This window comes from Hippopotamus amphibius, chromosome 2 (genome assembly GCF_030028045.1).
Source record: "Hippopotamus amphibius kiboko isolate mHipAmp2 chromosome 2, mHipAmp2.hap2, whole genome shotgun sequence".
Taxonomy (NCBI): domain Eukaryota; kingdom Metazoa; phylum Chordata; class Mammalia; order Artiodactyla; family Hippopotamidae; genus Hippopotamus; species Hippopotamus amphibius.
In genome coordinates, this window is record NC_080187.1 from 33,031,235 (window position 1) to 33,056,963 (window position 25,729).

General features: G+C 37.4%; 1 protein-coding gene across 11 annotated transcripts in view; it reads right to left on the bottom strand.

The window, feature by feature from the left end:
* The window catches only part of INVS (inversin), a 188,419-nt gene that overhangs the window by 110,014 nt on the left and 52,676 nt on the right, over positions 1-25,729 (bottom strand). For all 11 annotated transcript variants that reach the window (XM_057720191.1, XM_057720193.1, XM_057720190.1 and 8 more), the window contains 2 exons: positions 9,707-9,880; positions 2,893-3,060 (listed from right to left, as the gene is read on the bottom strand). In XM_057720191.1, the coding sequence (XP_057576174.1) occupies positions 2,893-3,060; positions 9,707-9,880 (342 nt within the window). The remainder of the gene's footprint in view (positions 1-2,892; positions 3,061-9,706; positions 9,881-25,729) is intronic.

Below are 25,729 nucleotides of genomic sequence, written 5' to 3' on the forward strand. Positions count from 1 at the left end.
GCATTGCTTAGGCACCCCCTTCAAGACTAAAGGACCTACTTCCTCAGCTGCTGCAAGTACTGCCAGCAGATGACCTTCTACTGTCAGCCTTCTGGAATTGCTTTGGCTAAAGACAGTTACCTTACCCACTGTCAGGTCCCTTCTCACATCAGTTTATATCCAAAGCCAAGCCCTCCTGTCCCAATTTAAGAACGCTCTGAAGGGCCATCCCAGATTTAGAGCTATCTATACAGTCAGCCTATTTTACAAAAAAGAGTATGAAAGGTTATTATAAACATTTCAAAAAAAGAAGTAGAATATTACCAAATGGTATTCTAGGCCCTTGAGTGTCCCAAGGACGTAGATGCATTTACAAGGGGGAAAAAAGAGCCAAATCTGTGAGGAAATAAGATATTATGAGCAAGAATCATCCTCCAAAGACTTCAGATCTTGGAATTAACACAAAAAGAATATAAAATAACTATCCATGAAACATGCAAGAAAATAAAAAATGAAATAAAAGGTGAGCAAGGAGCAAAAACTCTCAAAATGATCAGGCAGATCTGAAAAAGAAGCAAGTAGAACTTTTAGAAGTGAAAATATAATCACTAAGATTGAAGACTAAATGAAGAGGGTAAACAAGAGACTGGGCTCACTGAGGAAAGACTTTGCAAACTGGAAGGCAGATCTGATGTAATTATCCAGAATGTAGCAGAGAGAGACAAGATGACAGAAATGTAAAAGAGAGGTTAAGAGACATAGAAAGTAAAATGGAAAGGTCTAAAATATGTATTATTGGAGACCCTATAAGCAGGAGTTAACATAATGAAAGAGAGGCAATATTTAAAGAGATAGTGGCTATATACTTTCCAGAACTGAGATGCAATAATCAGAATGAATACTAAACAGGAAAAAAAAAAAGGGAGGGGCACAGCTAGACACACTGTAGTAAAACTGTAGAATGCCATATAGAAAATTTTAAGGGAATTCCCTGGCAGTCCAGTGGTTAACACTCTGAGCTTCCACTGCAGGGGGCATGGGTTCCATCCCTGGTTAGGGAACTAAGATCCTGTATGCCACATGGTGTTGCAAAAAAATAAATAAATAAAAATAAAAAAAAGCAGCCTGAGAGAAAAGCTATAATCTACAAAGGGATGACAATTAGACTAATAACAGACTCTTCAAGAGGCAGATGAAAGGCAGAAAGCAGCAAAATAACAGTCTGAAAGAGCTGAGAAAAGTAACTACCTAGAATTGTGTATACAGGAAAACTATATATTCAAGAGCATGGTAGAAATGCAGACATTCTTAACAATTAAAATCTGAGTTTACCACCATAGATATATACTAACAGAAGTTCTAAGAATTATATTTCAGGAAGTAAGAATAAATTTAGAAAGAAACTTTGAGATTCAAGAAGAAATGCAGAGCAAAGGAATTAGTTAACATGCAAGTAGAAATAAATTATCATTGTATAAAATTAAACAGTAATATCATAGGAGGGAGGGGATATGGGGATATATGTATAAATACAGCTGATTCACTTTGGTGTACCTCAAAAGCTGGTACAAAAGTATAAAGCAATTATATTCCAATAAAGAGATTAAAAAAAAAACCAAACAGTAATATCTTTTAAAACCTAATTTGTATGTTATAAGCAAATAGGGCTAAATATTTGACTACCATAGCATGTAAGTTGGAATTTGGGGAGGAGTGATTAGAAAACCTCAAAGAACCTACTGATAAATATTCAAAATTAGTAAGAAAGTATAGCAAGTTGGTTAGATATATAATTAATGGCCCAAACTATCAATTGCATTTCTATATACCTGCAACAACCAGTAAAATATATACCCTAGATATGCTTTTTTAAAAAGTTAAAACCAGCACTGTTGTAAACAGCAAAAAAACTGGAACAGCTCCAAACATCTGTCAAAAACAGACTGGATAATGTGTGTCATTTAATCTTCATAAAATGGAATACTATACAGCAGAAAGTAATGTATTACAGCTACACACAGCAACACAGATAAAATCACCAGCCTAACATCGAGAGAGAGAGAAGGATGCTGCAGAAGGATACATACAGTATGATTCTATGAATATAAAATTCAAAAATGTTAAAAACTAAACAATGTATTGTTTAGGGATACAAACATATTTGGGAAAACTATAATGAAAACCAGTGGGATGATAAGCACAAAACTGAGGATAGTGGCTGCCTCTGAGAAAGGGGAGAAAAGAATGGTACTGGGAGGTACCCAGGGAACTTCAATGGTAATGGTGATGTACTTGGCTCCTCAACTCAGTGATGAGTACATGAGTATCTGTTGTTTCCTTATTCTTTGTATCTTATGTGTATTATGTAAATATGCACTTATATCTTTTCACTATTTAACAAATATGAACACGTATAAAACGAGGTCAGGGATGATAAATATAAACTCAGAAAAGTAGTTGATGGGGATAAGAATGAGCATGGCACAGGGAGAGAGGCCTTCAGAAACTGGCACACAGGAAACTTCTGTGCAGTCTTAAATAGCATTATTAAAATGTTCTATTTCTTTGTGATGAGCTCACATGTTTGTACTTTTTTGCTTCATAATTTGCTGCTGTATTTAAAATAGATAACCAACAAGGGGCTACTGTATAGCACAGGGAATTCTGCTTAATATTCTGTAATAATCTAAATGGGAAAAGAATTTGAAAAATAATAGATACTTGTATATGTATAACTGAATCACTGTGCTGTACACCTGAAACGAACACAACATTGTTAATCAACTATACTCCAATATAACATAAAAATTAAAAAAACAGTAATTTGCTTGTGTGTCATATAAATGCTTTTGCATATATTGGATATTTCATAATATAATTTCTTTTTTTGGAAAGGCCATCCATTATACCTACCAGAATGCATCTCACTGTATGAACAGCACTTGGATCTTTGTGGTTGGCTGCCCAGTGAAGTGGGATCTTGCCTTCGACATCAGGAATTCCAATGTTAGAATCATGCTTGATGAGCAGCTTCACGTGCTCAGGGTTATTGTAGTAGGCGCTCCAATGCAGAGCTGTTTGCTGCAAAATTGAGAGATTCTCAGAATAATAATAACAGTAATAGTGACAACACAACAGACTTCCCCCAAGCTTTTACTGTGTGACAGGCACTGTCGTTAGGAGTTTTATATATTTTATCTCATGTAGTCTGTAGTCTGTATCAGGACAACTCGGGGAGATCAGTACTCTTGAATTTGCATGTGATTGATGAGGAAACAGCATGAGGAAGATAAGAAATCCACTCAAGGGCGTGAAGGCAGCGAGTGGCTGAATAGAGATTTTTAAACCCAGGCAGTCTTGACTCCAGGATCTGACAAGGATTTAGGTTATCAAGTACTAATAAGTGATAATACTAAGAAAGAAAAAAAGCAGCCAAATAATTTATCAATAATTATCAACAAAGCGACTGATCATCCTGATATCGCACTAAGCACTTTAAGAATTTGATAGGTTTTAAATTTTAATCTATCTATCAGAAAAGATCCACACATAGGAAATTATGGATCTAGAATCCATTTTTTATATCAAAGGATAAATTTAAATTTAACTATAATTTTACAGGATAAATTATTAAGACATTTTGAAAATATAGCAACACATTTTATTTTTAGATAAATGTTAAAAATGAACATCCTGAATTTGCTGATGTTGCTTTAAAATCTCTTCTGCCATTCTCATCAACATACTGATTTCTCTATTAGGAGAACTATTAAGAAAACACATAGAAACTGTTTAGATATACTTTTGCCTTGAAAATAGCATTGTCATCAATCCAATCTAGAATTAGATCATTTAACAGCAGGAACCAAGCTCATTTGTCACATTAAAAACTTAAAATGTTGGTATATGTGGTATTCATTCAAAGTGTACCTACAGGCATCGAACATGAAGAGTTATTATTTTTTCTTTTGTATTTTATTTATTTTTATTTTATTTTATTTTATTTTATTTTAGCTCTTTATTGAAATATTATTGTTTTACACTCTTGTACCAGTTTTTGAGGTACACCAAAGTCAATCATCTGTATTTATACACATATCCCCATATTCCCTCCCTCCCGCGACTCCCTCCCACCCTGCCCGTTCCAGTCCTCTAAGGCATCACCCATCATCGAGTTGATCTCCCTTTGTTGTACAGCAACTTCCCGCTAGCTATCTATTTTATAGCTGGTAGTGTAAATATGTCTATGCTACTCTCTCACTTCGTCCCAGCTGCCCCTTTGCCACCGCCCCCCCCAACCTCGTGTCCTCCAGTCCATTCTCTGCACCTGCATCCTTATTCCTGTTTTGTCACTGGGTTTATCAGTACCTTTTTTGTTTTTTTTTTAGATTCCATATATATGAGTTAGCATATGGTATTTGTTTTTCTTTTTCTGGCTTACTTCACTCTGTATGACAGACTCTAGGTCTATCCACCTCATTACAAAGAGCTCCATTTCATTCCTTTTTTCTTTTTTTTTAAGTTATTTTAATGTTTTTTTTCTTTTTTTCATTTTACTTATTTATTATTTTTTTGAGGTACACCACGTTCAATCATCTGTATTTATACACATATTCCCATATTCCCTCCCTCCCTCGACTCCCCCCCACCCTCCCCGTCCCAGTCCTCTAAGGCATCATCTATCCTCGAGTTGAACTCCCTTTGTTATACAACAACTTCCCACTGGCTATCTATTTTACAGTTGGTAATATACATATGTCTATGCTACTCTTTCACTTCGTTTCAGCTTCCCCTTCACCCCCCAAACCTCGAGTTCTGCAGTCCACTCTCTGCATCTGTGTCCTTGTTCTTGTCTTGTCACTGAGTTCATCAGTACCATTTTTAGATTCCGTATATGTGAGTTAGCATACAATATTTGTCTTTCTCTTTCTGACTTACTTCACTCTGTATGACAGACTCTAGGTCTATCCACCTCATTACATACAGCTCCATCTCATTCCTTTTTATAGCTGAGTAATATTCCATTGTATATATGTACCACCTCTTCTTTATCCATTCATTTGTTGATGGGCATTTAGGTTGCTTCCATGTCCTGGCTATTGTAAATAGTGCTGCAATAAACATCATGGTACATGTTTCTTTTGGGATTATGGTTTTCTCTGGGTATATGCCCAGGAGTGGGATTACTGGATCACATGGTAGTTCTATTTTTAGTTTTGTCAGGAATCCTCCAAACTGTTTTCCATAGTGGCTGTACCAACTAACATTCCCACCAACAGTGCAGGAGAGTTCCTTTTTCTCCACACCCTCTCCAACATTTGTTGTTTCTAGATTTTTTTGATGATGGCCATTCTGACCGGTGTGAGGTGATATCTCATTGTGGCTTTGACTTGCATTTCTCTGATGATTAGTGATGTTGAGCATCTTTTCATGTGTGTGTTGGCCATCTGTATGTCTTCTTTGGAGAAATGTCTATTGAGGTCTTCCACCCATTTGTGGATTGGGTTATTTGCTTTTTTGGTATTAAGCTGCATGGGCTGCTTGTATATTTTGGAGGTTAATCCGTTGTCCATTGCTTTGTAGGCAAGTATTTTCTCCCATTCTGAGGGTTGTCTTCTTGTCTTGTTTATGATTTCTTTCACTGTGAAAAACTTCTAAGTTTCATTAGGTCCCATTTGTTTATTCTTGATTTTATTTCCATGATTCTAGGAGGTGGGTCCACAAGGATCTTGCTTTGATGGATGTCATAGAGTGTTCTGCCTATGTTTTCCTCTAGGAGTTTTATAGTGTCTGGCCTTACATGTAGCTCTTTAATCCATTTGGAGTTTATTTTTGTGTATGGTGTTAGGAAGTGTTCTAATTGCATTCTTTGACATGTAGCTGTCCAATTTTCCCAGCACCACTTATTGAAGAGGCTGTCTTTTTTCCATTGTATATCCGTGCCTCCTTTGTCAAAGATGAGGTGCCCATATGCGTTTGGGCTGACCTCTGAGTTCTCTATTCTGTTCCATTGATCTTCCTTTCTATTTTTGTGCCAGTACCATACTGTCTTGATCACTGTGGCCTTGTAGTATAGTTTGAAGTCAGGAAGCCTGATTCCACCAACTCCATTTTTCCTTCTCCAGATTGCTTTGGCTATTCGGGGTCTTTTGCGTTTCCATACAAATCGTAAGATTTCTTGCTCTAGTTCTGTGGAAAATGCCATTGGTAATTTGATCGGGATTGCATTGAATCTATAAATTGCTTTGGGTAGTACAGTCATTTTCACAATGTTGTTTCTTCCAATCCAAGAACATGGTATGTCCCTCCATCTGTTTGTGTCGTCTTTGATTTCTTTCATCAGTGTCTTATAGTTTTCTGCATACAGATTTTTTGTCTCCTTAGGCAGGTTTATTCCTAGGTATTTTATTCTTTTTGTTGCAATGGTGAATGGGAGCATTTCCTTAATTTCTCTGTCTGCTCTTTCGTTGTTAGTGTATAGGAATGCAAGAGATTTCTGTGCGTTAATTTTGTACCCTGCTACTTTACTAAATTCATCGATTAGTGCTAGCAGTTTTCTGGTAGAGTCTTTAGGGTTTTCTGTGTATAATATCATGTCATCTGCAAAGAGTGACAATTTTACTTCTTCTTTTTCAATTTGGATTCCTTTGATTTCTCTTTCTTCTCTGATTGCTGTGGCTAAAACTTCCAAAACTATGTTGAATAATAATGATGAGTGGGCAGCCTTGTCTTGTTCCTGTTCTTAGAGGGAATGCTTTCAGTTTTCCCCATTGAGAACGATGTTGGCTTTTGGTTTTTTATATATGGCTTTTATTATGTTGAGGTAATTTCCTTCTATGCCCATTTTTCTGGAGAGTTTTTATCATAAATGGATGTTGAATTTTGTCAAAAGCTTTTTCTGCATCTATTGAGATTATCATATGGTTTTTATCCTTCAATTTGTTCATATGCTGTATCACGTTGATTGATTTTCGTATATTGAAGAATCCTTGCATCCCAGGGATAAACCCCACTTGATCATGGTGTATGATCTTTTTAATACATAAAGAGTTATTAACTCATTACTTTTTGTTTAGTGATAACTACAGAACAAACAAGTCACAAATATCATAGCAGTTAATTGCCGATAACCACATTTTCAGTAAACAACATGTACAATTTCTGTAATTCTTTTCTTTTCCTATGTTATATTTGTTCTGAACATATTTACTGAAACATATTATGCCTATTGAACCTAACAGCAAAAAGTTTGGGATTGTATTTTTTTTTACATCTTTGTTTTTTATTTTTCTACAATTCTTATATATATTTTGTTTTTTTTACTGTGACAAAATGTACATAACAGAAAATTTACCATTTTAACTGTTTTTAAGTGTAGTGTTCAGTAGCATTAAGTGCATTCATATTGTTGTGCAAATAGCACCATTCATCTCCAGAATATTTTCATCTTTCCAAAATGAAACTCCATACCCCTTTAATAATAACTCCTCATTCCCATCTCCTCCCAGCCCACTGGCAACCACCATTCTACTTTCTGTCTCTATGAATTTGACTACTCTAGGTACATCATAGGTGGAGACATACAATACTTGTCTTTTTGTGCCTAACTTATGTCACTTGGCATAACGTCCTCAAAGTTCATCCACGTTGTAGTATGTGTCAGAATTCCATTCCTTTTTAAGGCTGAATAATTCCACTGTATGTATATACTGCATTTTTTTCTTTTTTATCCAGCCATCCATCAATAGACATCTGGGATGTTTCCATCTTTTGGCTATTGTGAGTAACGCTGCTATGAACGTGGATGTACAAATATCTGTTTCCATTTCTGGTTTCAATTCTTTTGGGTTATATACCAGAAGCAGATTTACTGGATCATATAGTAGTTCTACGTTTAATTTTTTGAGGAATTGTCATATTGTTTTCCATAGTGCTGCACCATTTTACATTTCTACCAATAGTGCACAAGGGTTCAATTTCTCCACATCCTCACCAACACTTGTTATTTTTGTTTTTCATGATAATAGCTATCCTAAATGGTGTGAAGTGCTATCTCATTGTGGTTTTTGATTTGACTTGTATTTGATTTGCATTAGTTATATCGAGCATTTTTCATGTGTTTATTGGCTATTTGCATATCTTCTTTGAAGAAATGTCTATTTGAGTTCTTTGCCAATTTTTTAATTGAGTTGCTTGGTTTTTTGTTGTTCATTTTTAATGTATTCTATAAAATTATTTGTCTGTGACAGATTAGAAATAAAAAAAGCAACTGATCCTTCACCTCAGATGGTTTGAGACTCATAGCTCTAGGCTCTTGTCTTTTCTTCTCTGCGTCTGTCTGGACTATGCAAATCCATTTTCCATCTGTCTGACTGAACAAGCTTCCAACCCTGTTCAATAACAGAAGAATATACAGGGACTAGAAGACAGGAGGAAGTTCATAGAATATATTAGGGAAGACATGAAGCCCAAAGAGAGTTGGAGCTTCTCAAGTGATTAATGGGTCTTTGTGGTTGATCAAAGTGCTTTTTTCTGTAAAATATTTATTTATTTTTATTTATTTATTTTTTTGGCCACACCATGAGGTTTGCGGGATCCTAGTTCTCCAACCAAAGATTGAACCCATGCCCTCAGCAGTGAAAATGCAGACTCCCAACCACTGGACTGCCAGGGAACTCTCACTGAAATATTAGCACTATAACTGCTGTGAGTTAGAAATATTAATTTACAACAGTTGTAAAATAAAGTTAAAGTTGATTTTAGAACTCTGGGTTATGTGAGTGACTACTAAACAAAATCTAAAAATCACATACAAGAGCACTGTGGAAATGAAAAGATTATTGAATACAAACCCAGTGACTTAATTATAAGAATTTTAGTTACATGGGAGTGCTAGAGTTAGCAAGACTCTATGATTAAGTGCCTGATGAAAAGGAAGAAGATGATTGCATTTGTCTAATGAAAGACCATCTTTTTTTCCTGTAAAGAATGATCAGAGTGTCGATCAAAACAATGACCAATGTGTACAATATGTTACAACTTAAGAGCAGGGAAGATAATGAATCCTAGCAACAATGCCAGAGCGGATGTTAGAATCAAAATGAAACTAATAATAATAATTTTATAGCTGATATTTATTCAGGAAATACTATGCAGCGGGCATTGTACTAAACACTTCAATATATGTCATCTCACTTTATCTTCAATAACCCTGTTATCCCCTTTCTGCATATGAGAAAATTGAGGCATAGAGGACTTAAGTAATTTGATGGACAAAGAAAAAGTGATGGCTTCTGCACTGAAATCCAAGAAGAATGCCCAAAGCTCAGGCCATTAAAGCACTATGCACTTAGTACATTACTCAGGGTATTTGGCCACCACAAATCTAACTACTTATAGAAGCTATCTTGACTAGTAGTCAAATATTGAGTTGGAGTTAGGCCTGGGTTTGAATTCTAGTTTTGCCGCTTGGATCTTGGGCAGAATTTTAATCTTCTTGAGCTTCAGTTTCCCCATATATAAAAAGATGATACTACCCATGACACCTGGTTGCTGGGAGGATAAAACGACAGAATTTAAGTGAAATACTTTATTGGGGTGTGTGGAGACTCTGAATTGTCCTACCATGCATGAGTGGTAATTTAGGCCTTCTTCCTTGAGGTCTCACATCATAAAATAAAGTGTTTGCTTTCTGCTCTATTTGTCTTCGATTTTGACAGTCCGTTACCTTGTTTTTATCCTGTGTATCCACTTCTCCTGGTGCCATAAACTTCAGCAGAAGTGCCAAACATTTAGGGCTCTTGTGTCGGGTGGTCAAGTGTAAAGGAGTCATTTCTTCCAGATCCTTCTGCATCCAGTTTGCTCTGCGTGTAAGTAAGAGTTTCATGAAACGATAATTTCCCTAAATAAAAAACAAGAGACAGTAGAAGAAATTTAGTTTGGAGACAAAAATTTTTTTTTAATTTTAAAATCTTTTAAAACATTTTAATTATTCTGCTAGAATAATTTGTTAATTCAGATAAATTAATAAAACAAAGAAATGCTTATAATTCTACATTCTATGAATTGTTTTATTTTTTCATGTTTCCTGCCAACTGCTTTCTACATGCATATAATTTACTTAATGGCTGTTCAATATTTCATTGTGCTAAGGCAAGACATTTTATTTAACCATTCTATTATTGTTTACAATATTTTCTTTTATAGAAAATGACACAATGTACCTGATTTTTCACATAGTTTTTTTTCACAGGATAAATTATCAAGAACCAAATTACTGGGTCAAATGTGTTAGAGCATTTTATGATTTTTGGTGTATTTTCCAAATTGCTATCTAGTAGCAACAATGTATGAATGTATTCGTTTTAGCACAATTTGACCAGTATAGCACATATTATTTATATTCAAAGTATAATAATAATAATGAGCAGAGATTTTAAACCCCAATTTATAGGTGAGGGAAGTGAGATTCATATGTTTATTTATATTTTATTTTTGGCCATGCCATGTGGCTTGTGGGATCTTAGTTCCCCGACCAGGGATTGAACCCAGGCCCTTGGCAGTTAAAGCACGGAGTCTTAACCACTGGACTACCAGGGAAATCCCAAGGGAACTGAAATTCAAAAAGGTTAAATGTTTTGTTCACATGTCTGGTTAATAAGGAAAAAGTGATCAGTTTTCTTGAAGAGAGCTATTTACAGGTACAACTAAAGTATAAGCAGCTTCCTCAAATTCAGGTCCCAGAGTCAAATGGTCACATAAACAGCGACCCAGAAGTCACTGTAGGCCACCTATTTGCAGACAATGCTCTTCACATCAGTTAAACTCTCCAATCTAGCAGAATCAACCCATTTGGAGAAAGAAGTTTAGCTATAGGGCTGGAGTAATACATTGGTGGGGACTCGGGTCAACCATTACATAGTATGTCTGTGTGAGCTTTGAAATCCTTGAAAAAGAGTTCTTTTTAGCTCTTTCCTGAGATCTAGTTCCATATTTCCAATTCTGATTGAAGCCTTCAATATACTTGGTATCACAGATATTTCAAAGTAAACATGAACAAACTGCACTGCATGACAGAGCTCTGCCTATCTCATGCCTACTTCTCTTTCTCTATTCAAAGCATAATGGCTGGCAGGGTTCCTGTCTTTTTCTTCTTCTGCGATCCTCTACACCTTTAATGTTGTTGGAAATGTGGCCTTTAAGTATTATAATTACAATGCATTAGAGTTCTATTATCAGGGGCTATCAGTATTAGTAAGGAAGACATTTATTAATTAAGCAGGCCCCCCCACTGTGATGAATGTGAGGCTCCAAGGCAAAGGGGACTAGCTAGAGCAACAGGGAGGTACAGAAAGAAGAATACTTGTCTGCTTGCCTCTGGAGGCAGAGGCAGGATTCAGTTCAGCTCCAGGGTTGGGGTAAGATAAGGAAGAATAAGGCTAGGAAAAAGGTCCATAATAAGCCTGTCTATACTAGATGGGAAAACTTAGAATGGACTGAAAAACAAATGGATGCAGCTCAATTATTTCCTTTCAGAGAGGCTTTCCTTGACCACCCTATGTAGAACTTACTTTTTTCTTCTTTACTGTAGTCCCTTTCATTTCCTTCACAGTACTTTCCCCAGCTTGTAGTTACATATAATTTGTTTGTTTCTCTCCACTGAGATGCCCCTCACAAGTAGTAAACATCATGAAGGCAGAGATAATGTTTTAGTGACCACTGTGCTTGGCATGGTTCCTGGCACATAATAGGTACTTAATAAATATTACTTGAAGGACTGAGTGAATAAGAAGAAATGAAGTATCTTCTAGAGGTTTCTGTTTTATTTAAAAATTCTTATTTACAGTTGCTAAATTTGATCATAACAGTTAAGAATACTAATTCTCAAATATCTAGTGTTTGGTTACTCTTACTTTTTAATGTTTCACTTATCTGAAATTCATTCACAGTGGACATCCTTTATCTGGATTTTCTCATTTCACTCAATGCCAGTTTTTGAGAAGGTGCGAAAATTTCCTCAAGAGGGCACCCTGCTCTAAATCTCTTGCCATCTTTTCTTTGAAAAAAGAAAAAAATGCCCAGGAAGAACAAACCTGTGTGGTACTTCATACCAAAAAAAGAAGAGTTGACCTTTTTGAGCATAACATTTCAAATATTACAGAATAATTCATCATGACCTTTTAAACATATTCAATCAGACAATCGTGATTTTGAAATTTAGAGGAAAAGGGAAGGAGAAGGAAACTAGAATATGTTGGGGGGTGGCTACTGAGTTACAGACACAGTGCTTGGCATGTTTACATTTCACTTTATTCTGGGGATGCTACCTACACAAAACATTGTACATATCAGTAATAATTATTCATTCATTCAACATTCATTGAGCCTTGTTACAAAGCATGCAAGAATAAAATGTTTGTATTTTACTTATTACAAAGCTCTTTGACATAGATTTCATCTTTGCTCTTCACAGAAGAACCACAGAAAACGTTTACATATTAAATAAAAGTATCTTCCTGTGCCTCTAATTTCCTCATCTGCAAAACAGGAATAATAATGGTACCTCAGATTATCGTGCATATGAAATGATAAAGGTAATATTTGTAGATACTTAGAACAGTACACAAAGCAAATGCTCAGTAAATATTTGCTAATTTTACTATGGACAGTTTTCCAGTGTGGAGGAGGCAACAAAACAGAGGTGGTCAAGTGGAACCAAGAATGGCCCACGACAAAGGGCATGTAGATAGAAAGATATGATTGAACATAGTATACACAGTTCAGCTAATGATTAAGGAGAGAACCAAGGTTAGGAATGGGTAAAAGGAAAATTACTTGGGATGTTATAATGTTTTTTCTGATTTTTTTTACACTGAGAAAGATATCTATACTCTACCTACAGATAAAGGTGATATAGTACAACAAGAACATATCCAATAGGAATTTAGCTGGTACCCTGGGGAGAGGTCAGCTATGATAATCAGGCCAGTTCCCCTATTCCAAAGGACAGAGACACATTGGATATTATGGACGAATGCTGGGACTAAAAACAATATAATCCATTTGGACCAAGTTCAACCTCTTTGGTCTCATGAATAAGCATTTATTAAATGCCCAGTGTATGCAAACTCAATTCTGAGAGTGAACAGAGGGGACAGACAACTCTTTGAGCTAAAATCGGAAGAGTATTTCTAGTATCAGTGGAAAAGAGGAAAATACTAGTTTGAGGCAGCAAGTTATTTTGGTAACCCCCTGAAGACTGTATGACCCGTGGGGACTCATGTTATAGGGCTACTTTGTTTCCTCTAAACCCCCTCAGTACAAAAGCAAACAATGTCTAAATATTTCCTCACTACTGCTTGAAATTAGGACTTCTGTAGTTTTCAGGTTTATTATAACAAATAATTTTGGGATGATTTGGAAGTTAACAATTTAGTATCATCTCTTAGGGCTACACAGAACATGATCCTGAGGTGAAGACTGTTTTGGAATCTGCTTTCATAATTTCTGACTGGGTAGGAAATAGTATAAGAGCGAAAGAGATAATAGATCAAAAGAGTGTAGAGTCTTAAGAACTGAGCAGAAATGAGAGCTAAAGTTACCAAAAAAGTCCTGATTTCATCACTAAAAGGACGTGAACTCTGATATGATGAGGTCTATTACGCCACTGAAATGTGAAAATATTTCTTAATGTCTCTGAAACATTGAATAAGATGTCATTTTTCAGTTTTTTGTTTTTTGTTTGTTTGTTTGTTTTTCTTTCTATCTTCAGTTTTTGGTTTTTTATTGTTGCTGTGTTGTTAGGTACTAATACTCCTCATCTTAATCTTCCTGTAATTATTAACACCATGAGCTTCTTTCGTCTGTAATGTAAATGATCATGACATTTGGATTTTCTCCAAATACATGAAAAGGAGTATAATATCTGAAAGGGTAAAAGTGAATGAAAAAACTCTCTGACCTGGAGAACAGCTCTTGAAATGAATCTGGGAAACAAATCAACTCAAAATGCCACTTAAGCTCACATTTTTGTCCGTCCAATTCGCTAAGATGAACTCCTATTTTTAGGAAAACTCATTTAATCTTAATAACAATGATATGGAAGTTGTGAGTGAAATACTTCGATATTTCACTTTAGATTTTTCATTTTTAAGAAATAAAACATAGCGTATATGGTTAATACTCCCTTTGTGCCCTTCCCCAATTCTATTACCTTTTCTCTCTTTGGAGAACTGGTGGTTATCATTCCAATGAATGTTTTGATACATTTTATTTCTTACAAACACATGTATTCATAAACTACATAGCATTATTTTACATTTTCAATCTTTGTATAAGTAGCCCTACATGAATCACTTCCCACCTTTTACTTGAAGCAATATTTTTGAGATATATCCAGATTGATTTGGTTCATATATTTTCACTGGAGAAAGTGTCCAGTCCGATGAAAATAATATTTTTTATATTTATTCTCCAAGGGAATATTTAGCATGTTTCTCATTTTTCACTATTACGAACAATATTGTGATGAATTTTCTCCTACACATCTCCTGGTACATGTACCAGAATTTCTGAAAGTGCTGGGCTGAAATTGTTCTCTCAAGTAGTTACTCCAATTTACATTCCCACCAGTAATGTTTGAGAATTCTTGTTTTCCCACATCCTCTCCACACTTGATTTTGTCAAACTTGTTAACTTTTGCCAATATGATGGGTATACAATTGTGTTTAACCATGGATTTAATTTTCATTTCCCTTCTTGAAGTGGAATGTCTTTGTTGGCTATTTGTTTCTTCTCCTGTGAAGAGCTTTTTTGCATTGTTTACTCATTTTGCAACTGAGCTATTTGTCTTTTTCTCACTGATCTGTAGGAGTTATTTACATATTCTAGATACTAATTCTTGGCTTGTTTTGCAAATATCTTCTCTCTTTGTGTGGCTTTTCTTTTTGCTTTGTTTATGCTCTTCTGCTAGGAATGAATTCATGATCTGAATGATGATATCGTTAGCTGTCTTAGTATTAGATTTCTTCATATATTTTGTTTGCGGGCTCATTTTAAAAAGAAGAGTGTTTGCTGGTTTTTGTTTGTTTGTTTGTTTTGTTTTTTTCTCTTTGCTCACACTTACAGCTGCTAATATCCAGCTCCTGGGCCACTGTAAGAATCTGTACTTAATAATGGTGTTTTGCAGCCCTGTGTCTAGTGATATTAGGGGTACCACAGTTATTGTCACTGAGCTAGTGGGTAGCTTCCCGGTCCTGAGGCTTGATCTTTGTCCTGCTTCTGCCACTTCTCTAAAACAGCTTCCTCTGAAGCTACAGCCTCATATCAAGGCAAAAATACTCCCAAATTCTAAGTATTTTCTTGGCTTTAGTGTGAATATAGGACTGCCTGTAGCAGTCCTCACTGGTACACTGAAGAGACCAGATATTTTCCCCAAACCTACACATTTCCTGATGAATCTCTTTGCATTTTTGTTCTCTCTGTGTCCTTAGCACTTCTATTTACTCTCATGGTACTTGGGGAGAAAACTGTCTACCGAATGTTCATTATATTTTTTGTTCATTTATAGGTTTGTGTATAATTTTGTCCTGGAAATATTATAACTATATAACTATGTAACTATATAACTATATATATATATATATATATATATATATATATATATAAAAAATAGCACAAATAAATGTAAGGTAGGCATTCTGCCATATTTTATTCTAAATCTATAACTATATACCAAAACATACATTATTTAAAACTGAAATGGAAATAATAGAAATGATTTGTTATTATTAATTCTAATGATATCTATATAATTATATATTTATAAACTCTCGGGCCATTTACCATATTAATTTTTAAAAAGAATCACTATCCCTAGGAAGTATATAGGTCACAAATATCCATAAGCCCTTTATATCAAACTTTCCTATAATGGTTGCAGACACAAATGAGTCTTAGAAATAGCATAACAGTGTTGGGAGAGGCAATCTGCCATGGCCCCTGAGTATCCCTGCATGTTCTTACTCAGTATGCTAAGAATGCAAAGCTTTGACTCCTCTACCTGGGCCATTTCTCAGAGTTGGGTTTGTATCGAGCAATCTTAAGGGACGTTAGTGTCTCCCAGGACATTAGATAAAGAGCAGTCTTGCTTACTACTTACTAAAATAAGTAGTAAAGTCTGGAGATGCCCTAAATTCAGCATTCCTCAGATGCCATGTGAACCCACTGTGTGCTCAGTGTCCATCTGGGGCCTCTGCATTGCCTCCTGGTTCTTGGGGGTAAGGGAAACTGATGTAAAAATGCAAGTGCTCAGGCTTTTTGCTGTGCCATCAGTAATAACGCTCTTTTGTCTCTGATGGTAGTCTTATGTTCTCGGCCAGTACTCAGAACCAATTTATTACCTTGTAATAAGTTGACACATCCAAAGAAAAAAGGGTAAATTAAATCCAAGACCTGACAGAACATGAAATGAGGGGAAGATACTGACACAGACATAGTTTTCTTGAAGAGTAAGGACAAGGGCCCGGCAGCTCAGGTTCAGGGATAAGATTCCATATGATCATACCCAAGCAGTGGGCAAGGTTGGGGAGGTAAGGGACCCCACTGTCCTGTCTGTTAATGACTCAGTGATGAGGAGTAGGATTAAAACAAGCTGCCCAAATGGTGCCTTGGTCTTGGCTCACCTTCCCCTGGGCAAGCAGCGGAAGGGATGACAGCATGACAATGGGCTGAAAGGCACTGTAGTTGTGGCTGCTGAGCCAAGGAATCTCCAAAGTGGAAATAAATGATGAAAGGACGCTGCCATTCAATACAGAACTTAGGTGGACTGCAAACTGTAGAGGTTCCCTGGACTGAGACATGAGTGAGCAGCTGCTCAAAAGTGAAAGTGAATGCAAAGCCTTGCCTCATAACACAGAGCCAACTGTGCCACGTATCTGACCCCTGCTATAGTCTGCTCTGTCTGGCAACGAGGACAAAGCACTGGGTGTAGAGGTGGACACTGTCTGAAGCAAAGCTGCTGGTTTAATGGTGTCCTCGATGCACAGAGGTTCCCCTGAATGCCTTGGCCTGGTTTACTGATGATTTGGCTAAGTTAAAACCTGATGGCATCCACTGGGAGGCATTCCAACCTCCATGACAACTCTGGAAGAATGACTTTGGTAAGGGCAGGTCAGCCCAGTGGGCTGAAATGAAAGCCATCATCCATACTTTAGACACTACTCCCAAGGACGGGACAAGTTTTTTCTAACTCAGGGGATGTTGCTAATGCTCTAGTCATCTGATCTGCCATTAAAGACACCCCTCTTTGGGGCTACAAACTATGGAAACAAACTGCAGCTGCAATTGAACAGTCTGGGTCAGTCATGTAGATGCCCACAGTAAGGGCCTGTTCTCTTATGAGATCAACCGGAATCAGGCTGCTGAATAAGCCTGCACTGCCCAGGTCACCGGCTGTTTGCGTCCCGGATCCATTACTGCACTAAACGTGGCAACGAACCCATCATCATCGACTGGACCCAAAGTAAAAGGTACATGTTTGATGTAGAAGCTATCCCTACATACCAGGCTTGTTCGTTCTAAGTTGGCCGACTTTTCTTGTGATGAAGGAGGCCTCAATAACGGCACTGCCCCTGCTCATTCTTGGCAGGGACTTCTGACCAACCCTCCTCAGGGCCACCTCATGCCTCACAATTGCAAACATTTTTCAGGTTACTGTTGCTGTTCCAGTCTGATTAGCCTATACCAGCCACAGCACTAAGGACCTTCTTCATATTGTGGGTTTCTACACCATCTGACTATGATGTGTGTTTTGCCACAAAGACCATCCAAAATTGGGCCAATAGTTACAGTAACTGACCAACATTCTATGCCCCATAATGTCTTCAAGAATCTGAAACTATCAGGAGCAGGCACGGCCTCCTTGAAAGTAAACTCAAAAAGATTTCTGACTCTAGCTCACAGTTACCTCTTCCTGATCCACACACCTAAGAGGGACAGTTTGGTTACTGCCTGTGGCCACCCTCAGAGTTATTCTCCTCATGGCAGCCTCCTGGGAAATAATCAGGACAAAAGGAGTGTGGGATCATATATACCTATTTTGAAAATTTGGGATTCTGCCCTGTCCATCCCTGGTTATGATGCTTCTTTCTTTCTCCTAAGGGTAATCTCAGGCTGGCCTCTTTGGTACACCCTCTGGGTGGCAGCCCAACCAAAAGGGAGCTTAGAGATTCAAACTTAACTCTGGTTCAGCCACCTGAATTTGTTTGTCGATTGACATGATATTACCTCAGACACATCCATAATGACCACTTGATTGAGTACACTGCTCACAAAGCCCTCCTAAATGCCCATGTGGGCCAAGATGGAGGACATAATGGTCTCTGTAAACTTGTCCTATATGCACCTACCCTTGTAGATGAAAGGTATGGGTGCAAGTAGGAGATGACTGGAGAAAAGGTGAAGCGTTCTGGCTATTAGGGTGGGACACACTGATTTTGTGATTGCGGAGGGAAGGCAACAACTTCAGCACTTGGGAAGGGAACACCTTGGGAGGTGCAGGGAGGGAGAGGACAACTGATGCTTTCTTTGTCCCCTGGATCCAGTACTGTATCTGAGAAAAAAACAAAAACAAACATACTTTGCACTACTGAATCAAAGAGCAGCTGAGGCAAGCAATCTGATCTGCTTTTGTGTTTGTCATCCCCATCCGTGTGCTATGAAACAGAAAAATTCATGCGGACATGGACGGACCTGAACTCTTCTGCCGTGCTTGACGCCATCCGTGGCGGCATGAGAAGCCTTGGGTTGCACCATGTGTGACCGTCAGAGCTGTAACTGCTTGGTGATACTGCCCATGCAACTTAGCCAAATCAATGTAATGGTGATTCAGATTTAACAACAAATCCTGAACTAAAGTGACTTGTGCCTTTTCAGGTTATATGTTTGTATCCAGGGGAGAGAGGGCCATGAAATAGTTCTCCATTGGGCTTAGAGATTGGGGGTTTAGAGGGTTTCAGCCCCTAGTGCCTCCTGTAATTATTGGCAATAGCACCAAAGATCAGCAGGTCACTCAAACTCCCTTGCGTGGGTCATAACAGATAACAGAATAGCCTTAGAGTATATCTTGGCTCTATAAAGTAAGACCTACTGTCTCCCCTGGTACTTAATCACAGTGGACTTCATTCAGGACACTGAAGTCAATACTGCAGGTTGTTCTCATCTTGCTGCTTGGAGTTCTAGTAGTTAAATGCTGTATGAGACATATTAAACAGATTTGTTCCCAGCCTCTGTTGGTCAGATTGATCAGAGTAGCTGACGGAATGGCATGCTCATGTCAAGAACATGTAGGGCTAGGTGATGGGTTGCTGGGAGAAGCAATTTATCGTGGACCCTAATTATCCCCGCATGTTCTTATGCCAAAATTACAGAGACTTGACCACTCTTGGCCTAGGCAACTTCTCTGGGTTGTGTTTGCTGCAATCAATTTGAGGGAGGAGGTCATCTCTTCCTCTGGGTTTACTAACTGCTCGCTACAAAAGTGTAGATTCCTGGAGTTCAATGTTCCTCTGTGCTGTGATGGAAACCTACTATGTGTACAGAATCCATCTGGGCATTCTGCAACTCCCTCACGGTTCTTGGGGGAAAGGGAAATCAATGCAAGCATATAAGTGCTGATGCTTTTTGCTGTGCTGTGAAAAATAAGACCCGGAGGTTTGTGTCTATTGTCAACATCCATGAAGCAGTAACAGACTAACTTCTTAGTTTGCATATAGGGTAAAATAAAGTCTCAGGCCTTGAAAGTAGTTCCATATTATTGTAACACGAAATGAAGTATAAGAAGAAGTGAAACGTGATTAGAGAGGTGAGTAGGGGCTAGAAAATGGAGAGTCTGATGCAGCATGATGAAGAGTCTAAAATTTATCATATAGGTAATGGGGTGTCAATGAAGAGTTTAAGAAGAAAATGACATGAACGGATTTATGTTTTTAAGAAATCCTCTGGAGACTGTGTGAAGCTTTGATTTGAGGCAAACAAATCTTTGGCAGTGAGACTGGCTAGGGGGTTACTGCAGCAATCCAGAATAGAAATGTTGGGAGCTAAGTGGAAATAAGAGGACAGACTGTCGCATATACCCAAAGAAAACCATAGTCCCAAAAGAAACTTGTACCATGATGTTTATTGCAGCACTATTTACAATAGCCAGGACATGGAAGCAACCGAAATGCCCATCAACAAATGAATGGATAAAGAAGATGTGGCATATATATACAATGGAATATTACTCAGCTATAAAAAGGAATGAGATGGAGCCATATGTAATGAGGTGGACAGAACTACAGTCTGTCATACAGAGTGAAGTAAGTCAGAAAGAGAAAGACAAATATTGTATGCTAACTCACATATATGGAATCTAAAAATGGTACTGATGAACTCAGTTACAAGAACAAGGACGCAGATACAGAGAATGGACTGGAGAACTCGAGGTTTGGGAGGGGGTGGGGGGTGAAGGGGAAACTGAGACGAAGTGAGAGAGTAGCACAGACATATATATACTACCAACTGTAAAATAGATAGTCAGTGGGAAGTTGTTGTATAACAAAGGGAGTCCAACTCGACGATGGAAGATGCCTTAGAGGACTGGGGCGGGGAGGGTGGGGGGGACTCCAGGGGGAGGAGTCAAGGAAGGGAGGGAATACGGGGATATGTGTATAAAAACAGATGACTGAACTTGGTGTACCCCCCAAAAAATAATAAATAAAAAAAAAAAAAGAGAACAGACTGTCAAATATGTAAGAGGACTCCTGAATGGGTACAAAATGGAGAGTGGTGTCGACAACTGAAAAGACAGAAAGAGAAATAGGATTAAGGATGAAGATTTTGAGTTCTGGTTTTTTTTTAAACATGCGGAGTTTGGGGCGTCTGAGGGAACTCTATATAGAGATGTCTAGCAAAAAAAAAAAAAGAAAAGAATATATATGGATCTGAAGGCTGGAAGCGATGGCTAGACTCAAGATACAGGGTTATGAATCATCTATGTTAATAGCTGTTTCAACTGTTTTATCCAAAGACATAATTTCTGGCATAAATTAAAGCATATAAAACTGGAGAAAGGAATCTATACATCCTAGTTGAAATGTAAATATAATTTAAATATTCACATAAATAGCTCAGTACAATGAGATCTGTATCGTTCTTTTACCTAGAACATGAGATACTGCTACCATATCAAATATAGAGTACAGGTAGATTGGAAAAAAGATGGGCCTTTCCTCATTATTCTTTTCTGCTTGGGTCATTTTCTGGCCGCAGTTGATTTAGGTGTCTCATTGTACTCTGGCTTCTTTTCAAAAAAAATTTTTTTTTAATTTAGTATGAATCTTTATAGGAAACAGTTACAAAAATCAAGTTTTTGAATGATATGAATTACTGAGCTATAGAAATGAAATCAATTCTGCGTTGTTTTCCCCAGTCACAGACATTCTTTCTTTCCTTACATTTCTGATTCCAAGCCTAAACACAGTGTTTTAAAGCTAAAATTTCTAATTATTCAATAACTACGACAGTAACCACATCACTAACCTGTCATCTTAAGCAAATCTTAAAAAAAATTTTTAAAACAGCTATTTGACAATTCTCTAAGCAAAGGCTAAGAATGGCACTTCAAAGGCACTCTATTTGTTGCTTTTCAAGTTTAAGATGCTTATCCATCTGGCAGAGCAGCTAGACAACACATCAGCCAAGAACATCTCTCTGGCTTGAAACGGATTCTGGCTCTCAAAGAGGATTTGACTGAAGGAAAGGCAACATCTTTAGTTGCTCTGTGGCTGAACTCTTCTAATATTTCTCCTCAATGCCTCCTCCAAGCCTTGGCTCCATCCACTAACTTGGTTTCCATAGGAATAGACAGAACTATCAAGTGGCACACAGTCAAAAAGCTCAACAGAGAGAGACAATGTTACTGTCAAAAAAAAGTAGACAGACTTTTCTCTAAAAGAAAGTAAACTATGGAAATGTATCCTTGACTCTGAGGCTTCTTTACCCAATGTCAGACTTTTTATGTGCTTTTCCTGCCTGATATAGACTATTTTTTTAGATTACTATGAAAATTAGTCTCTTCAGTGGAGAGCATTTCATACAAAAAAATAAATATTAAAAAGTTATAAAACATTGTGATGCTTATTTCCACAATTCCCTTGTGCTTATGAGCTACCCTCATTTATTTAGAGTGGTGCTTTGAGTTGGTACAACCTTTTGGGCTGATTATAAAATGTATTTTGTTTCTCATAGTTGACATTTTATTTATAGGAAAACACTTATTTCATCTTAAATCAGTAGTTCTCAAACTCTAGCATGCATCAGGATCTCTGGAGGGCTGGAAAACACAGACTGCTGAGGACTTCCCTCAGTTTTTCATTCACTAGCTCTGGTGCAGGGTCTAAGAACTTACATTTCAAACAAGTTTCTGAGAAACACTGGTGCTGCTAGGTCCAGGAGTTCACACTTGGAAAATCATTGTATAAAGAAAGAACCTAATATCAGAGTTCTCAACCCTGAAGAACTTCAACAACAACAACAAAAACCACCAAAAAAAAAAAAGAATGCCTGTTTCATCCCAGATCAATGAAGTCGGAATTTCTAAGATTTTGGAATTAATATTTCCTCAGTGATCTGAAGGTGATTAAAAAAATGGTATCAAGATTGAGACACGCTGACCTAATTCAACAATTCATTCAATATTCAACATTTACTTACTATGTAATTACTCTGAATCAGACACTATGCTAAGGGTTTTGGAAGCCTTAAAAAGAATTAAAATACAGATGTACACTCATTATACATTACAGTGTAGTACAAGCAAGGAGAGGCAAGTGCATAAAAAATACAAAATAGACCAGGCAGGTTGGATGAGGACATACTTTCAGCCCTTTGTGGAGAGGGGAAATGTTAGATCAGGAAAGACTCCATGAAAGAGATGGCAGTGGAGCTGGATCTTGATTTGGGATCACCAATAATTCAGCATCTCTCCATGCCTCCATATTTTCCCCACCCCATGTCTTTGATATGGACGACAGATATTTTCTGAGTTTTATGTAAAGTGCTATACAAAGATAGCTTTGAGTCTTATTCCCACCCCTTCCAATCAATTTGTCCCCATAAGCTCCTCCTATACAGAAATTCTGAAGCCAATATTTGCTAAGTTGTACAAAGCAAGTCTCTCGTGCATTCACTTATTACATGGTGCAATTAATCCCACACTATCCTTCACTTTGGCCATAACAGATAGTGAAGCCATTTGCAAGTGTTATTCACTATTGTAATACAATGAATGAGATCAGCCCTATCTGTGTAAGGACGGTGGTAAGAACTCTAAAGAGGGGTACCTAACCCAGCCTTGAGGGGTCAGTAAAGGCTTCTTGAAGAAAACAGTGCCTGAGCTGCATTTAAAGCCACCCTAAGTGGGAAGGAAGCGGCTGTGCAAGGGCGCTGTGAGTGAAGAATGAGGGTGAGGAGAAGTGATTAGGATGAAAGCTTTAAATAGAGTAGAAAGGAAGACACATGACGCTGAAGCCAAAAAGGTAAGCAAGGACTAGATGATGAAATGTGCCAGACTAAGAAGTTTGCACTTTTTCCTTAGGCTTCTGAAGCAGTACTGAAGAATTTAAGTAAGGTAGTGACATGAGAGGTCTCAGCCAGCTCATCACATCTAAAGGCAAGTTATTGATTTTCTCTGAGCCTCAGTTTCTTCCCACATGAAAAATGAGGCGATTGGATTATGATCCAGAGGCTCATCTGGCTTAATGTTCTTTGACTCTATGATTCTAAGCACAAGACCCAGTCTTTATAACTACTTCAAAACTGAATGTTTTTTTATTCTAGCTGCCACAACAATAACTTACATTTCTAATAACTTTCATTTTTCTTAACCTCAGGGTAATAGTTTTTGAGTCTATTTCCTTTTTCTGGATACAAAAATTCCTTTTCGTAGCATAATGAAGTTCAAGGTCTAGGGGAGCGAGAAATGCTTCCCCATGGGGAGGCAGCATGGTACAATTAAATGAGAATGTATTTTGGAACCAGTCAGATCTGGGTACGTCATTGGCTGTATTAACTGTGAGCATGTTACTTCTCAAAGCCTCAGATTTCCCATTGGTAAAAAACAAACAAACAAACCAAAACCCCCCAAAAAACCACAAAAAACCCCGCATAGTGACCAGTTCACAGCAAGGGCTCAATAAACATTGGTTTCTTGCTCAGATACCATTATGGTTCTCCTCTCACTATAAAAGTAGTCCTTGTAAACAAAACATGTTTTATTTGACCATGTTTGTTTCAGATACGAAAGAAAGAAAGAAAGAAAGAAAGAAAGAAAGAAAGAAAGAAAGAAAGAAAGAAAGAAAGAAAAGATTCTGTTCCTCGTGCTTCATTGTTTGATGAATATTATAATCTACTTGGTCTGTTCTCCTCACTGACCCTGATGAGCCTTCTGAGCTGCACTGCAAGTAGTTACTTAAAAAAATCATGTTTTAATATCAAATTCAGAAGCTAAATCCAAACAAATCTTGTTTAACACCTGGTTCCTTTGAAGCACCCCAAGTCTTGCAGTAGGCTCCATCTTTAGTTTTTCAACAATGTACCTTAGTTTTATTGATCCTAACATGCAGTTAAAAAAAAAATCAATTCATCTACTCAGCTAAGATAGGTGCCTTTGGGGAAACTGTTTCAAATAACTGATTGAATCCATCTGTTGCCTTTTCTATTTCAGTTCCACACTATGGATGGGATTTCTTAGCTAGTGGAAAAAGACAAACGACAGATAAATGTGTAAATAAATTCAATTAAACTCAGAAATCCTTAATGAAACTCATTCTGGCTATGCATTAAAGGTTTTCATTAAAAGCTGAGCACTAAGTAGTAATCTGACTTGGTAACTACTACCCATTTGCAAAATGGTAGCCAAAGTCCTCACAATGGATGGTGATGCTTGAATTCAAGCATGTATCTTCTAGTCGCAAATCTAGCCATCTTCAAAAAATCATATCACAAACCACCTCCATCTACAAATCAATCTCTGAACTCTGTACTGTTCCTCACCTTTCTTCCACTGTCCTGTGACCTTTTCTCTTTGAAACTAAGAGGCAACTGAGTCAGTAAAAAATAATGCTACAGTTTAGTGGTTAGAGTGGGGAAGAAAGATCTGCAGATCAAAGGTTATTTTAGTTGTGCCATTTGGTAACTTATCCCAGGGTAGGTGTTCTGTTTGCCACAGCTATGTTTTAATTCTAGTTTAACAGTTCTTCGAAGTTCAAGCACATCACAATTACTTCCCCCCTCAGATCTTTATTGGCGTATAATTGTTGTAGTGTTGTGCAGTTTCTGCTGTACAACAAAGTAAATTGGCTGTATTTACACATATACCCCTATATCCCCTCCCTCTTCAGCCTCCCTTCCACCCTCCCTATCCCACTCCTTTAGGTCATCACCAAGCATCGAGCTGATCTCCCTGTGTTATGCAGCTGCTTCACACTAGCTATCTATTTTACATTTGGTAGTCTATGCTACTCTTTCACTTTGTCCCAGCTTCCCCTTCCCCACTGTGTTCTCAAGACCATTCTCTATGTCTGTGTCTTTATTCTTGTCCTGTCCCTAGGTTCATCAGTACCTTATTTATTTATTTTATTATTAAAAATTTTTTTTTGAGATTCCATATATATGTATAAGCACATGGTATTTATTTTTCTCTTTCTGGCTT